General features: G+C 33.2%; 1 protein-coding gene across 1 annotated transcript in view; it reads left to right on the top strand.

Moving 5' to 3' along the window:
* LOC149898340 (facilitated trehalose transporter Tret1-like) overlaps window positions 1-17,443 on the top strand; it is a 30,251-nt gene that overhangs the window by 11,270 nt on the left and 1,538 nt on the right. Inside the window, exons 2-4 of the mRNA XM_090115566.1 lie at window positions 15,087-15,242; window positions 16,593-16,791; window positions 17,186-17,376. Coding sequence (XP_089971692.1) covers window positions 15,087-15,242; window positions 16,593-16,791; window positions 17,186-17,376 — 546 coding nt within the window. The remainder of the gene's footprint in view (window positions 1-15,086; window positions 15,243-16,592; window positions 16,792-17,185; window positions 17,377-17,443) is intronic.

Genomic DNA, 17,443 nt, shown 5'->3' with positions numbered 1-17,443 from the left:
ATAACAAAAATGACGTCAAAAATATCATGAACGTTAAAAATAGTGTTTTTTCTTAATATGTGTGTGTATGTATTATCTTACAAGTGCAATGTATGATACATAAAGACATTTTAAGTTTGAAAAATCAGATGTTTTGCGCGAAGTGACAGTAGTACCCACCTCAACGCTTCGCTTATGAGGCGTGCAATATAATTGACGTTTATTAAATACTTAACGTTGAATTGCAATATGTTTAACATTTTTATGAAGAAACGGTTTTTTAACCCCTTATTGCATGAATTATTAAGGAGATGAAATAAAAATTATTTTTTTGCAAAAAAGTGTTTATTAGACCTTACATTATGAGATTAAATAGAGAAAAAAAATTATTTACTTATATTATAGAAAATATGAGACGGCGCCATATATGGACTCGTATGCAGTGTTTGTTGTATTTTTTCTGTCATATATGGCTTCGTATGCAATTAGAAAAAGTAACTAAATAATTAAATAAAAATATATTCCGGACTAATTTCACACACATGGTTGCTAAGCCCCAAACTAAACTTAGGCTTGTATCCTGAATGCTAAGTCAACTGATATACTACATATATTTTACCTAAATCCTATCCTACTAATATTATAAATGCGAAAGTTTGTGAGGGTGGATGTATGTGTATGTGTTTGTTTGTTACTCTTTCACGCAAATACTACTGAACCGACTTTAATGAAATTTAGCACACATAATATAGAGGGTAACTTGGACTAACACATAGGATAGGTTTTATCCCGGAAATCCCACGGGAACGGGAACTATGCGGGGTTTTCTTTGAAAGAGCGGGCGAGGCCGCGGGCGAAATGTTAGTACTTTATATGGATACCTGAATAACACCCAGAGTAGACTCACAGCCAAACTATACTTCGTGAAATTGCTTAAAATAATTACGTTTGTCATTAAAACATAAAAATACGTTATGTTTTTCACATAACGTGAAGGAACGAAATTGGAACAATATAGACATAGCTGACGGGTGTTCTTCTTCCAAATTGGGTAATGACTAATCCCATCAGATCGTACAGAATCAAAGTGAAAATCTAGATGTCTTGCAGGAGTTTTTCGTAGCTTTTTTGCGGCAATTGGCGAGTCCGGAATCCTGAGGAGACTCGAGAGATGCCGATGTTCCTAAGTTTTTGAGAGACGACCACGTCTTTTGATAATAAGAGCTTTCCCTGACTTTCTCATTTGCTCTGAAACGGCTAATTAAAAATCATACAGTGGCATATAGCATGAGTCTGTATTTATTGATGATGATATGATATTTACATGCTTAGCAGTGAGATAAAAGTGTCCAGGATCGATACTGGAACAATCAGTGAAAGTATCCTTGAATGCATACCAAGCCACATATGACATAATATATTTTGGACGGAATGCATACGAAGCCAAATATGACAGATTTGGAAAAGTTCAAGTAAAACATGATTAAAACAAAAAAACAACCAAACCAAATGTTTTACCTTATTTTAGAAAGACTAAAGAATGAAGTAATATTTTTTTCCATGGCTTTACTCACCTTTTTGATATTGAAATCTTAATTTGAAAATCACGGTTTTTTCCGCGCACCCAAACCGTCGCACGCGCTAGACTAAATCTCTAATATATCTGATGGATATTATTTACACTGTATAAATTAATTACATTCCAATTCTCGATGAAATGCTGTTTAAGATGTAAGGTAGTTTTTTTAGATATTGTTTATGGTTAGCCTATAAAAAATTCAGGAACTTCGCCGTCCATATATGGCTTTGTATGCGGTAAGGGGTTAAAATGCATTTTCTGCGTTACTTGTAAATTGCAATATGTATTTCTATATATTAATATGTAATAATACATCTTATTATCTATACTAATATAATACAGCTTAAGAGTTTGTTTGTTTGAACGCGCTTATCTCAGGAACTACTTGTCCGATTTGAAAAATTATTTCGGTGTTAGATAACCCATTTATTTAGGGAGGCTATATAATAGGTATATTTAACCCTAGAACACTAACCTTATTTTTCACCGTTTAATACTAACCTTCGTCGCTTCGACTACGCTTTTTATTGGAGGGGATTAAGGGGTTTAATTAAAACAATATATTTTTAGTTATGTTTTTATTTTAAGGACAATGTATTAATCTAAATATAAAAATATTAAAATACTTATATTACCATATAGTTTTATTCAAACAGTCATCAAAATGAGATCATAGTTTACATGCTTTATGAAAGTTCTTAAATTTTTTGAAAAATTCGTACACATAATATATACCACTAAATTGCTCGAAATAAACTTTTAATTGTAAAAATAATATCTGAAAAATTAATAAAAAATATAATTTTGATAATAGCTTAGGATCTAAAACATTTGTGACACACATCAAGTTTGTGTTCCGCACACAACGATTTTTTGCACTTAGTGCACCTATTTTTAGTCTACCTTTGCTTTACGGTGGGACATATAGCATATTTATGTTTCTTTTATTTTGCTGTGGAGGGACATAAGCATCATTACTTTGCTCAGTCTCATTTATAACATTCATATTACTTCTTTCTGGCATGTTTAAAATTTATGTGATTGAGTCCCGCAGAGTATCAGTAATGTCATCAGTAATTATACCTGAAAAAAATGGAAGAGGATCTAAAATATCTTGAAAAAACCGTACAGGCCCTCGTGTTATGTTTCTATGTTCCTTGAAGGCCTTCTGCTTTGTGACCTTGACTATTGTGGTGACCATATGTGTTTATCTTTCCCAAGAAGAATGGTACGTGATGGTCTTATAATCAAATCACTTGGGTCAGCTGAAGTGCTACGTTTTTCGTCTTCAATGTCACGTGGGCAGATGTATTACTACATGCCTCATAATCTTGATCTGGAAATTTCTCTTTATTTACAATAGAAACTTCATCATCACCCACTCCATTTCATGCCTAATCAGCCTCAAAACGGTCTTCAGGCTCTCTCGCAGATGAATTTTCCTCATCGCTTTCGACTTCTAATAATAACACATGAATCGTATCTAAAAAATAAAATAATAGGCACCATTATAAAAGATAAAATAACGTAATTTTAACTTAACTAAATAGTACGAAAAGTTACGTTAATACTAACCTTCGTCGATGTGACGAGCCATGGTTGCTGGTACAGCGCGTGTGGACCTTCCACACACAAAGCACTACCGTCCATCGCAAGAGCAATGGGTCGGCTGAGATTAGCTGAAGTTAGAAAACCATACGGTCGCGCGCGTAAAAGTTATAGCGATTTTTTTGGTGACGCGTCGTCGAATCGACGAAGGGTAGTAATCTAGGGTTAATATTATCATCAACAGGAGCGGAGAAATGCGGGTAAAACTGCGGGGCACAGCTAGTGTTACATTTGACTAAAACATTATATATGTATAAAAGACACCGATACCAATTATAACGCTTATTACCTTCCTTTATTACTTAAATTATTATAATTTATAATTATAACCGCCCGCGAAGACGAACGATAACGAAGAGAGAGATAAATAAAGAGTTACTTTCATTAGGATTTTTCTGCCATTTTTCTATTCTTTATAAATTTAAACTTATGGCTAGCAAATTATTAGAAATATAATTATTTTTAAATCATAATAGAATTAAAATATTTTGTGTAACAGAACATTGGCTTAAACAATGTCAGTTGTTAATAAATATTGATAATTATAAATTAAAAAGTATATACTTTAGGACAAATGCTATTCATGGAGGTTCTCTTATTTTTGTACACAATAGTTTAAAATGCAAGGAACGAACTGACATTGTTAGCCTTTCTGTAGAACGCACCATTGAACTGTCCTGTGTTGAGCTTGAGCGTTACATTATTGTTTGCGTATACAGACCTCCTTCCAGTGACTATAATTTGTTTGAGACAGTCATGGAAGAAATATTAAAGCGTTTAGGCAGGAGTTAAAAGAAGGTAATAGTATGTGGTGATTTTAATATTGATTTACTTTCACACACACAAACGGCAACACGAATAGTTAATTTGTTTCATTCATTTAATCTGTATAAACTTTTTGATGAGCCCACACGAATAACACCTACTTCTGCAACTTGTATTGATAATATATACTGTGATTGCAAATGTTTAGAAAAATATATTCTCAACACGCTAACTTCGGATCACTGTGGCCAGAAAGTAGTTTTTGAATGGGATTGCATACCTACATTTAAAAGAATTAATGTTAGGCCTATAACTAGAAAAGGCATTCATACATTTAGAAATAATATTGATAATAAACTGCCTGACCTGAATAATCAATCCTTTCATAAAAATCCTTGTGAAATGTTTACAAATCTTTTTAAGTTCATTCATAGTGAATATGAAAAAATATTTAAAATTAAATCTTTAACTATTACCAAGGATTTACCATTCAGCCAATGGGCAACTCCTAGTATACACAGATGCAGGAACGTTCTTTACGAGTTATATGGTATGAAACAATATAACAAAGACTTGTCATTTCTTAGTTATGTTAGAAATTATTCAAAAACATTTAAAAAAGTTTGTTTCACTGCCAAGAGTTTGTATATCAGAGACAAAATACGCAACTCTGACAATAAAGTTAAAACGGTTTGGACAATTATTAATGGTGAATTGGGCAAAATCCGATCAAACGATAGTACCATAAAACTTGTCAACTCTGGTAGGGTCATTGACAAAAGTGCTGATGTTGCGCTTGCTTTTGAAGATTTCTTTAGTAGTGTCCCTGCTAGTTTAACTAAGAATTTAAATTCGTCTTCAGCGCTTGCAGAGTCTTTATTGAGGGATAACGTTGCTGAGTGTAACAAATTATTTGAATTGCAACACGTGACTGCTGATGAAATTGTTAAAACTTTTAAAACATTAAATTTAAAAAAAACATGTGATCTCTGGGGTATGTCTGTAAATTTAGTAAATAACATCATAGAAAACATTGCCAATCAACTAGCGTTTATATTTAATCAGTGTTGCGACTGTGGTATATTCCCTGATTTACTAAAGTTTAGCAAAGTTATTCCTTTATTTAAAAGTGGTGACCAAGAAGACAGTAATAACTATAGGCCAATTTCCATATTACCAACTTTGAGCAAAGTCTTCGAGAAACTAATTTTAAACCAATTAAATAGTCATTTTGCATCAAATGGTTTACTGCACGCCAAACAGTATGGTTTCACAAAGGGGCGCTCTACCACTGATGCCGGAGTAGCTCTTTTGTCACATATATACAAAGCATGGGAAAATTCAAAGAATGCTTTGGGGATATTCTGCGACCTTTCTAAGGCTTTCGACTGTGTAGAACATTCCACTCTATTACGGAAACTAAATTTTTATGGTATCAAAGGTTTAGCTCAAGATCTCATAGCTTCATATCTTCAGAACAGGGTACAAACCGTTGTCGTTAATGGAGAGAAATCTCGCGGTGCGCCGATTAACATAGGTGTTCCGCAGGGATCTATCTTAGGACCGTTTTTGTTCTTAGTGTATATTAATGACCTACCTTATTATTTGCAGGATATGTGTGAAATAGTACTGTTTGCAGATGACACCTCATTAATTTTTAATGTGGATAGACATGACACAAATGTTGACGAAGTAAACTCTGCTCTTTTACGCATATCCAATTGGTTTAATGCTAATAATTTACTATTAAATACAAAAAAACAAATTGTGTAGAATTTATCCTCCCAAATGTAAAAAAGGTGAAAAGGAATATTATTTTAAACGGGGAGGTATTATACCCTGTGGAATCGACTGTTTTTCTTGGTTTGACATTAGATGAGAAGCTTCAATGGGGGGCCCATGTTACCACCACCGCTGCTAAGCTCAGCTCAGCTGCATATGCAGTTAGAAGAATAAGGCATCTCACCGATGAAGAAACGGCTAGATTGGTTTACTTTAGCTACTTTCATAGCATAATGTCCTATGGAATTCTGCTATGGGGCAGGGCTGCAGATATAGAAACTATATTTATATTACAGAAAAGAGCCATACGCTCTGTATATAATTTGCGTGCTCGAGACTCACTAAGAGATCTCTTTAAGAATACTGGTATCCTTACTGTACCGTCGCAGTATATATTTAATAATATTTTATATGTACATAATAACGCTTACTTACACACAAAAGTAGGAGATAGACATTGTTATGACACAAGAAACAGAAATAAAATTGAAATGCCATTTTTCCGGCTAGCTAAAGTTAAAAATTCATTTATGGGCCAAGGTATACGCTTTTACAACAGAATTCCTCATAATATTAAAGAGTTTAGTAGTTCTAAATTTAAATCTTATATAAAAAATGTACTTGTCAAGAGAGCCTATTACAGTATTAAGGAATATATGGAAGATAAAAACCCATGGAGGGTTGTCGCGTGAAAACCACAGTACAGTTCTTTGGCATATTATGATAATATATTATGATATTACTTAGGTAATTTGTAAAATTGTAAATCTGACATGATTAAAAAGAGCAACTATGGAGTTTCTTGCCGATTCTTCTCCGTAGATACTGCTTTCCGAATCGGTGGTAAATGTTAAAAATATGTACCTACTTAATGACGTTTCAAAAGTGCTTCTAGAAGAAGTCTAATTGAATAAATAAATGTTTGAGTTTGAGTTTGAGTTTATAAATTGACTGTACCTACACGTAGAGCAGGCTCCAAGGAGATGTTCGTTTGCAAAAATAGCAGACCTAAATCTGACTTCTGATATATATTGTATAGATCCCAGACATCCTATAGACAGCTGATGTTGCCAACCAGTTTTGTGGTCCCCCTCTCCCCACCGCGGTAATTAAATATGGCATACAGAGAAAAAAATAAAAATTTCCAAAACATGCCGTGTGGGGTATCAAATAAAAGAGCTTATTGAGTAGATCACGAATATATGTCCGTATTTAAGCAAAAAGGAACCACCCAGCAAAAACGCACTTCTGAGATATTAAAGGATTTACAAAAACATTTGCAGCTCTGTCAGATGAAGTAAAATTAAAATTTATTTTATTTAAATTCATTGATAAATTACTTATTTAAGTATGTGTATATAAATTTGCTCTGAATATTCTTAAACTTTCTAGATAATTAAGAAAATGTGCATGTGGTTCCTTTTAACATTTATCAATTGATAGGTTTTCTCTTATACAAAAAGGAACCACATCCCAGGGATTTAATGATATAAATGAAACTATGTATTTATAATATCGTAATTAAAGCTTTAATTAATAAAATATATAAAATAATACTTATATAGGACGTTTATTCGACGTTATCATCAAATTGGATTTCGAAATCCACCGTGTCTAGTCCATCTATGTGGTCTTCTTTTGCATCATCACTAATGAGACCGTTATAAAAACTGTGCATCTTGTGTGTCAGAAGGTGAAGAAAGCTTCTCCAGAGGCAGCGACGTATAAGGTTCTTCGTTATCTTCTGTAATAAAAAGAAAAAAAGCTTTAAATCAAAACAATAAAGCCGCGTGGCTTTTATACGTAGGTATATGGCGACAGCAAAATATTATTAGTTCTTATAAAGCCGTGTCCCTACTAGACGACTAAGTATGTTGTATGTACATGCGCCATGTACAAAAAACTGGCTAAGTGCGAGTCGGACTCGCGCAACGAAGAGTTCCGTACCATTATCTATAAAAACGGCAAAAAAATCACGGCTTATTGTATGGGAGCTTCTTAAATATTTATTAAGCTATTGCATAGCTTCTATCGCGGGCCTTGAGCGCGGGGACTGAATCGAGAAATTCCGTAACGAAAAAACCTCACTCCGACGGGCTCGGAGGTGTGGCTTGAAGGCATGCTATGCAATAGCTTTACCGCGGCAGTCCCCGAGTGCCACACGTCTTTTTTTATTCTGTTTTTTAGTATTTGTTGTTACAGCGGCATCAGAAATACATCTAAACGTATTTTACCAAAATAGTAGGTAGGTACCTAGATCATCGACAGTTATTTTTAAAACAGGGTTTAGACTTTAGTAGTTTCATCTCACAATGACAGATGTATCGTAACAAAATGATCTCTTAATTCGACTCGCCGCGCCTTCGTGAACAACGACATTGTCGTTAAAATACGTAAATCCACAGAGGATTCCTCTTGTACTTACTTAATGAACTATCTTCTTAAAATCACACCACAATCGGGAATGAATCAAAAGTGGATAAAGCGTACCTGCATCTCAGATTCAATAAGTACTTAAATGCATTAAATAAAACTACTTACCCGTTGTATCTTCATTATTATCTTCGGTGTTCGTCTCCAATGCTTTTCTTACCCATTGCTTGCTTATTTATTTATTACTAAACATTTTCACATTTAATTTTAAAGGTAATTAACAAAAACAATAGAACTTACTTCGCGGAGGAAAAAAACACCGTCACGTATTCGAACTACTTCGCTGAATGTCACCTATATTGACAGATGTTCGACGTTTTACTTAAAAAATTGGAGTTTTGCACTTTGAGCTATTTAAGTAATGAAATACGTTGTTTAAAGATGAGAAGCATTGTAACAAGTCAAGGCATTTGGTTCCATATAGCGATGATGGGTTTCAGAATGTTTTACAATATTTATTTATGCATAATAGAACCGAATGCTTGTGGTTTTATTTTGCAATAAAAAATTACAATTAAATTATGTATTTATTTTACGCATAACCATACCACAGAAACCTGGTTCCATTTTGTGTATTAAAAATAATTGTTATTAATAGAAATATGTGTAATGTATAATGGTACCAAGTAGGTGTGGATCTGTTTTGTATAAAATGACATGATAGTAATATCGTTTATTTGTTTGAACAAAGCAGTCCCGTGGTGCTGTGGTTCGGTTTTGCTTAATATGGTATTATTCGTTGTTGCTGGTGGTTCCTTTCTGCTTTTAGTATACCTTGTTTCCAACGTAAAAATCATGTGGTTCTTGTTTGTATAAGAATTTAGACCACTTTTGAATGAGTATTCTTCAATAAAAGCAAAAAACGAAATTTGTCGAGTGGTTCCATTTTGCATAAATACGGACATATAGTATACTATAACAATTTCTTACACTTTCTCTAAGATTTTTTAGAAAATTTAAGAAAATGCTCCATTTTTGAGTTAACTTTAAACCACTATAGATTGAAAACTCATGAATATATTTTTTAAATTATTATTTTAAATAATTAATAATAGTACATTGTTTACGATTCAATAGACAATATAGATAATGATGAGTAGATTAATATTACTTAGATTATTATTTATCAATAATATGTATGCATAAGGTGTTTTGATAAACAATCTTTTAAGAGTTACAGGTTTCCATATTGTTCGTAGAGCTAAATATAGAATAAAACGTTTACCGACACTGGGAATAATAATACTACTATTATGCATAAAAATAAACCTACTTTTAAATTCAGCTACTGAGAGTAGAACCAATGATTGATGTTGAAGTCTTCTTAATTAGATAGCCTACTAGCGACCCGCCCGCGGCTTCGCCCGCTTTATCTAAACCCAATAAATGATATCTTAATATATATAAATCTCGTGTCACAATGTTTGTCCTCAATGGACTCCTAAACCACTTAACCGATTATAATAAAATTCGCACACCATGTGCAGTTCGATCCAACTTGAGAGATAGGATAGTTTAAACATGTAGGTACCACGGGCGAAGCCGGGGCGGACCGCTAGTATGTATACTAAAACCTTCCTCAAGAATCACTCTATCTATTAAAAAAACCGCATAAAAATCCGTTGCGTAGTTTTAAAGATTCATGCATACATAGGGATATCTTATATATAAAAATGAATCGCAAAATGTGTTGGTAAGCGCATAACTCGAGAACGGCTGAACCGATTTCGATAATTCTTTTTTTATTATATTCCTTGAAGTACGAGGATGGTTTTTATGTAGAGAAAACGTAAATGTGTACCACGGGCGAAGCCGGGGCTGACCGCTAGTAGAGATATAGAAAACGACTTTGTTTTATACTATGTAGTGATTATGTATATTTGTATAGCATTCCGCAATAAATTGACTTTCCAATAAGAAAAAAAGATCAATTCAAGCAATTATTACTTAATAGGTAATATCCTTAGCAAGTTCAAACAAACATAATATCATATCTAAATATAACATTAGCTCAGATTAACAAGTACGTAGTAAGTACGTAATGTACTTTACGTAAAATACAAAAAGTAAAGACTCCTGCTAGTGCTAATCTTTACTTCTATTTTTATTGCTGCAATGTGAGAGTATGCATTATGTAACTAACAACTCTAATACTAGGGACATAGAGGTGATTTTAGAATGACAAATGGGTCTATTTAAATTGGTGATTGTGAATACAATTAGCAGAAGTTAAACATACAAGGACATAATTTCTTATTATGTATCTTAATTCTATGCAAACACTTCCTCTTTATTATGTTTTAACATTAAAGGTATCATACTATTTGCAAGAATTTGTAAATTATATCACTGCAATTTTCATATTAATTAACATAAAAAATATTTTATGCATGTAATATATTTATATAACTATTTATAATATTTAGGGTAAAAGCCGGATAGTTGCGCCAGTGGGATACTTGCCGCAGTTTCGAATACACTATGTTACGGACATTAGTGGCAATAACGCTTTACTATAGTTATAAGTACCCCTCCCGCAGACCTCAGTGCCACGTCAATCGTTTGTGTAGAATCACGCGTTTCATCTTTGCGAGCGAAATTGTTCCGCGGTGAAACTTCGATAGGCGTTGAAACTATATTGGTAAGTCATTTGTATTGAATATTTTTGTTACTAATTGTGATTTCAATATAGTTTATGTTTCTTTGCGTGCATTAGACTTTAAATTATACTGTTAATTACATTTTATTGCAAAATATTGTTGATTTATTTCGCAAATAAAAAGGGCAAGTATCCGTATCAAAAAGGATAGTCGCCTTAGAAACTTGTGCGGATAGTTGCTCTCGGGGCAACTATCCGCAACTACAAATTCTTTCACTAGCAAATATTAATATTATTGCGTTTTTATTGGTAATAAGGCATCTCCGTGCCGGTACAATATTCATTTCGCTAATTTTTTATTTAACTTCCAGGAAAATACCCTGTCCTTGATTTTGAAAATGAAAAAAGACTAGTGACTCATATACTAAAGCTCGGAGACGCAGGATTTCCTCCTGAAAGAAATACAATTCGTCAGCTAGCTTACCAGTTTGCCGAAAATTTGGGGTTAAAGCATAACGGCTGGGCCACAATGGTTAAAAAGCTTTCTGGAAAGAAATCCCGAAATAGTTTTGAGGCAAGCTGAGGGTTTATCAATTGAAAGAGCGAGGGGTCTCAACAAGAAGACGTTTCCAAATGTTTTGATCTACTTATTACCTACTGTCTTAACTGAGAATGAATTGCTGGTTAAACCAGATGGAATATTTAATATGGATGAAACTGTATTGCATGCGATGTGGAAAGATGAAATCCCTCACTTCTGATGATTAATGCCAAAGTTGTAACAAATAATAAAGACTGATTAAGTGAATTGATATAAATTTGTTTTTTTATTTAAAAAAAATATTGTGAGGCATCTATCCCCTCACGAGGCAAGTATCCTCTGAAGTATTATTTACGATAGGCAACTATCCGCTAGATTAGGCAACTATCCTTCATTTGAGAGGTCAAATAAAACAGGATTTACTCAAAACCTTTAATAATTATGTTTAATAAAATAGGCTAATATGATGGTTTATAGACCTATCTTTTGATATACATGTTTCATTATTCTTATTAAGTACATAATTTTTCATAATATAGCTTTTTTGAAAAGTGGCGCAACTATCCGGCTTTTACCCTATTACAAATACACAAGCAAAAAGAAAAAACTCTACCTATAGCTGAAATGAATGCTAGAGATAGAGAAATTAGGCTATAAATCACAGTCAAAAATTATACACGAATTGCATACTTTGAACCCATCTAAAGTTATTCCATTGTCGGTTCTTCAAGATAATATCGGTAGTCCATAAGATTTTCTATTAACTATTTTTTATCTTATCCGGATTTCCTTAGGATACATTAGTTTAATACCAGCAGTAAGAAAATAACTTTTTATTATCTGTATGTTTAAGTAGATTATTAGCTCTATTATAGTCTATATTATCTCCATAATTCAGATTAGTAAGATAAAACAAAGTAAATACGACTTCTATGGTCGTTGCTATTTGCTTTACCACAGATCATATTATAATACTATTAGCTGTTCCCCGCAGCTTCGCCTGCGCGAAAAATAATTTTTCATGGTACAAACTTTCATTCCCTATTTTATCCTCTTGGGGGTGGAATTGATCAAAATCCTATCTTAGCGGATGCCTACGTCCTAACATCTACCTGCATGCCAAATTTCAGCCTGATCTGTTCAGTTGTTTGGGCTGTGCGTATCAACGCGAAAGATCACTATGTCAGTCAGTCAGTCCTTTGAGTTTTATATTATTATGGGTACTAGCTTACCGCCCGCGGCTTCGCCCTCTATGTCTAAAGCTTAATAAATTAAAACCTTCCTCTTGACTCCTTCTATCTATTCTAAAAACTGCATCAAAATCCGTTGCATAATTTAAAGATTTACGCATACAAATGGACCGAGAAAGCGACTGTGTTTTATACTATGTAGTGACTATACTAGTTTGTTAGTGTTTGACTTACAAATTAACTGTCCATAAAAACCTTTAAAATATAGGTACTGTAGGTACTTTTTCCGGTTGAAACACGTGTAGTTAGTCATTAAAAAATATAATATAATAAGTAATAACATTGTACTGATAAATCTTGGAATCCGCGAATACATAAGACTTATTATTTTGTTAAGTAATAAAAGTTAATAAGTAGAAATTATTTAGAATGAGGAAAATGACATAATTTGATAAGGTAGGTAGGTAATGTTTTACTTTTGTTCATTGATACAAAGAAAAAAGTCTAGAGATGCAACGAATAGTTGTTTGGCCAGATACCGGATACCGTATGTTCGGCCTGACCACCAGCCGAATGTTCGGTAACCGGCCGCCGAATATTCGGCCGGCGGCATTTTCTTCGGGAACGTTCGCGCGGTCACAGTTCTTGGTAGAGACACTTTTATCGTGTCAGTCAGCACGAAACAATTTCGTTAAAAATAATAAAAAGCTTCAATTACAACTGTGTCTTTATTTAGATTATATTTATAAAATCTACCAAGTTTACTATCCGGTATCCGGCCTGATGGTACATTACCATCCGGTATGAGGCCGGATAGTAAAAAAGGGCCGGATAAGCCGGATACCGGATAGGAACCGAATATTCGGTGCATCTCTAGAAAAAACTTATTAAGACAACGATCCAAAATAAACATTACTTCCATCTTATTATGAGTCTTAACAATGACCTCATTAGAATATTAAGTAATCAATTTATGAATTGAAAAACTATATGTATTTATACATCTACCTATACAAACATTAGGTCACCATGTACTTAACTACTTGTAATTAATAGTAACTGTAGGTACTTAGGGCCGCTTTTTCAATGCTTGGATAAAACTAATTCGTCGAAAAATGTATAAAACTACCATTTTAAAAACGTATTCTAATTGCCCGTATTTGACAGTTTACGTGACATTTTAATATTATCGTGTAATACTTTATTGGACGGATAAGTTTTATCCAAACATTGAAAAATTGGCCCTTACTCGATTGTTATGTGTACTAGAATAAGATGTAAAACTTAATCTATCAATATAAACTACGTACATATTTAATTTCTAAACTTAAGTAGGAAAACTTAGGAAGTAAATAGTAAATACGTTTTATAGCATTATAGTATGTTCTGTTTAGTAAATGTCCAAAAAGTATAAACACTTTTTTTGTAGGTACTTACATAATCATAATATGTTTTAAAGTTATAATTATTGTTACGGTTTATGCGAAATGCATGATTATCTACAGTGTAATCTGCGAAATACATTCCTGAATTATAATATAAATAGTTGTCTATACAACAGAAATTACGGCAACCATCATAATATAATTATGCTCATCGTGTAATAAATTATGCCACATCCATTCATTCATCTTCCTTGTAATTACAGGAAAATTCGTATTAGTTACAGTTTAAAATAAATACATACTTAATATTATAAATGCGAAAGTAACTCTGTCTGTCTGTCTGTTACTCAATCACGTCTTAACTACTGAACCAATTTGCATGAAATTTGGTATGGAGATATTTTGATACCCGAGAAAGGACATAGGATAGGTTTTATCCCGGAAATCCTACGGGAACGGGGTTTCTTTGAAAACGCGGGCGAAGCCGCGGGCGGAAAGCTAGTGACCTATAAAATATAATGAACCTTTGTAACTAGCCGTAGCCTGCAACTTCACTCGCGTCGTGGCGGGGTAAAAAGATAAAATTACATTTAGCATAGAATATTAAAGCGCGTCACACACGGTGAAGATACTATAATATTTTATCTTAAGATACTGTTATATTTTATATTACAGTATCTTAACGCATCCGGTATCAGCGTTCGGACCATCATTTTTCTTTTTGTCATTGCGTACTAAGACTCCTGTAGAACCGCCATCCTGTTACAAATGACCCACAAAATTTCGCGTCATTTTTTTCATGTCGTATAGTATCTTCACCGTGTGTGACGCGCTTAATTAAGACATATAAAGTGTTATCTATATCTGTACCAGATTGTACAGTTAATTACAATATTTTTAAATGAAACAGTATATTATTCATACAACATCTCTCATTCTTTCGCTTTTATTAGTATTAGCTTTGCCGCGCAGATTTACCCTCGGGCGAATACGAGTATTAGTACCTATACTAGCTGCGCTCCGTGGTTTTACCCGCGTGATTCCGCTCCTGTTAGTCTTAACGTGACGATATTATATAGCCTATAACCGTCCTCGATGAATGGGCTATCTAACACCGAAATAATTTCTCAAATCGGACTAGTAGTTCCTGAGATTAGCGCGTTCAAACAAACTCTTCAGATTTATAATATTAATAGCATAGATTTATGCTTATGTTTCATTACAGTGTACATCGGCCAAATGCTAGGAGGGTATCTGCTCAGTTGGACGGCTCCAGTGATCCCCAAATTGGAGGACCCAAACCAATCACCTCTGTCCCGAACTCTCACTGACGTGGAGAAATCTTTGCTGGCTTCTGTCATTTATGTTACGGGATTTCCAGGTATTTTAACACGCTTTTATCAGCTTCACCTGTATTATAAACATACTTCTCTCATCTATTTATTATTTATAGTATATTTATTAGTATTTTTTTTTCTATTAGTTTTATATTACATCATTATTGCGTATACTTTTTACCCACCTCCTTTTTTTCTATTATGTTATCCCATCATCAGTTGGTTGCCTGGAAGAAATCACTTATAAGTGATAAGGCCGCCATCTGTGCTGTGTCTTCTTTTAGTATAAGTTTTCTTTTTGTAATTTTTTTTTTGTTGGCAGTACAATAAAGTATTTAAATAAATAAATAAATACTTGCCTTCTTTCAACTCGATTTTGACCTTTGTAGTGGGTCAAAATCGAGTTTAAATGTGACGGAGAGATTGAATTCACTTATAAAGCATCGGTGATACAATAATTTCATGTTAATTTGAGTTGTTTTACCCTTTTTATAAGTAACTAGCGGTCCGCCCCGGCTTCGCCCGTGGTACATATTTCGCAATAAAAGGTAGCCTATGTTTTTTCTCAGAGTCTAAATATTGTCTTTGCCAAATTTCATCAAAATCGGTCCAGTAGTTTATGCGTGAAAACCATACATACATACATACAAACTTTTCCTCTTTATAATATTATAGTATAGATTTATTAATTACTTATAATAATTATTGATAGCTAGTACATGTATGATAGAAGAAATTAAACACAAAGGCCAATTAAAACTTTTTACTCAAAACTAATTTTGTAGTATAAAAGAAAACTAATTTTAGTTTAGTCGATTAAACTTTTCGGTTTTACTACATCAAAGTTATAATTATCCATACTCAAATATAAGACTTGAATCTCTTCGAGTAGACATTGTGATCAATTTGTAATCTTATATATAAAAATGAATCGCAAAATGTGTTGGTAAGCGCATAACTCGAGAACGGCTGAACCGATTTCGATAATTCTTTTTTTATTATATTCCTGGAAGTACAAGGATGGTTCTTATGTAGAGAAAACGTAAACATGTACCACGGGCGAAGCCGGGGCGGACCGCTAGTAGTATAAAAAAATGTGTGCGTGTACTAGTGTACACACGTAAAAAGTGAAACTTCTTTATGACCTTATTTTAAAAAAAAAATTAATATATGCAACTTTACAGAAATACGTCGAATCACGCGTGGTAGGGATAAGAAAAAGATGGCGCGTAACGGAAAAATGTCACGCGTAAACAAAATGTTACACTAAATTTTTTTCCAACCCCGATAAAGAAGTTTCACTTCAAAAACTATTCAACGTGTGTTTTCTATGCCATTTTACGAATGGGGTAAAACTCATAGTAAATGTATCCCTATTTACTGATTTCTTTCAGGTGTGTTCTTTACTAGTTGGCTAGCGAATTACAAGGGTCGAAAACCAACCTTGATAATGGGATCATTTATACTTCTTATCTCATTTCTTATATTAGCCGTAGCTACGAATTTCACCACTTTATTAATTGGAAGATTAGTTACTGGTTTTGGAATAAGTTTCGGTGGTGTTATAACGACAGTTTATCTGGGTGAGATTGCGTTAGTATGTGTTGTATTTATTTCATTGATTTTATTTCCATCAACATGTTTAGATTATAAACCACTAGTTTGAATACGTAGTGAATGTCAAAATATCGCTCATAAGTTTGATATTTGATAATTTATTATTAACTTCCTAAATTTAAAAGAAAAAATCTCATCAGAATTAGTTTATGAATTTAAGTGACCAAAAAAAAGACGGTTTGCACTCCGGGAGTGCCGGCAGAAGTGAAAACTTGATTATTAACGTTGAGCATGTTTGATATCCATCCGTCTTACGCTTTTTCGATCAGGTCACGTGTCCTGACGCAAGTTTAAGATTTTATACCCAACGCCGTTAAAGAAGTTTTCACTTCAATAATGTAATCAATAATTATACATGTTTTGTTTTCAGTTCCACTAATATTCGAGGTATTACGTTGACTGGACTGGGAATCATACAAACCTTTGGTTCTCTAATTATGGTTACAGTAGGACCTTTTGTTTCATACGCAGTTATATGTTACATAGGTGTTGCAATATCAATTGTTTATGTAATAGCAATGTTCCTGATACCAGAATCTCCTGTATATCATGTTGTTAAAGGTATTAAAAATTTATCCTATTTTGTTAACAATTTTCGATTAAGTACTAGCTGAAAAATTAACATAGA

This window comes from Colias eurytheme, chromosome 23 (genome assembly GCF_061535395.1).
Source record: "Colias eurytheme isolate Ceu_HAF_F1 chromosome 23, ilColEury1 Martin Lab GWU primary, whole genome shotgun sequence".
Lineage (NCBI taxonomy): Eukaryota > Metazoa > Arthropoda > Insecta > Lepidoptera > Pieridae > Colias > Colias eurytheme.
The sequence above is the reverse complement of the archived record's forward strand: the minus strand, read 5'-3'. Positions and strand labels throughout refer to the sequence as shown.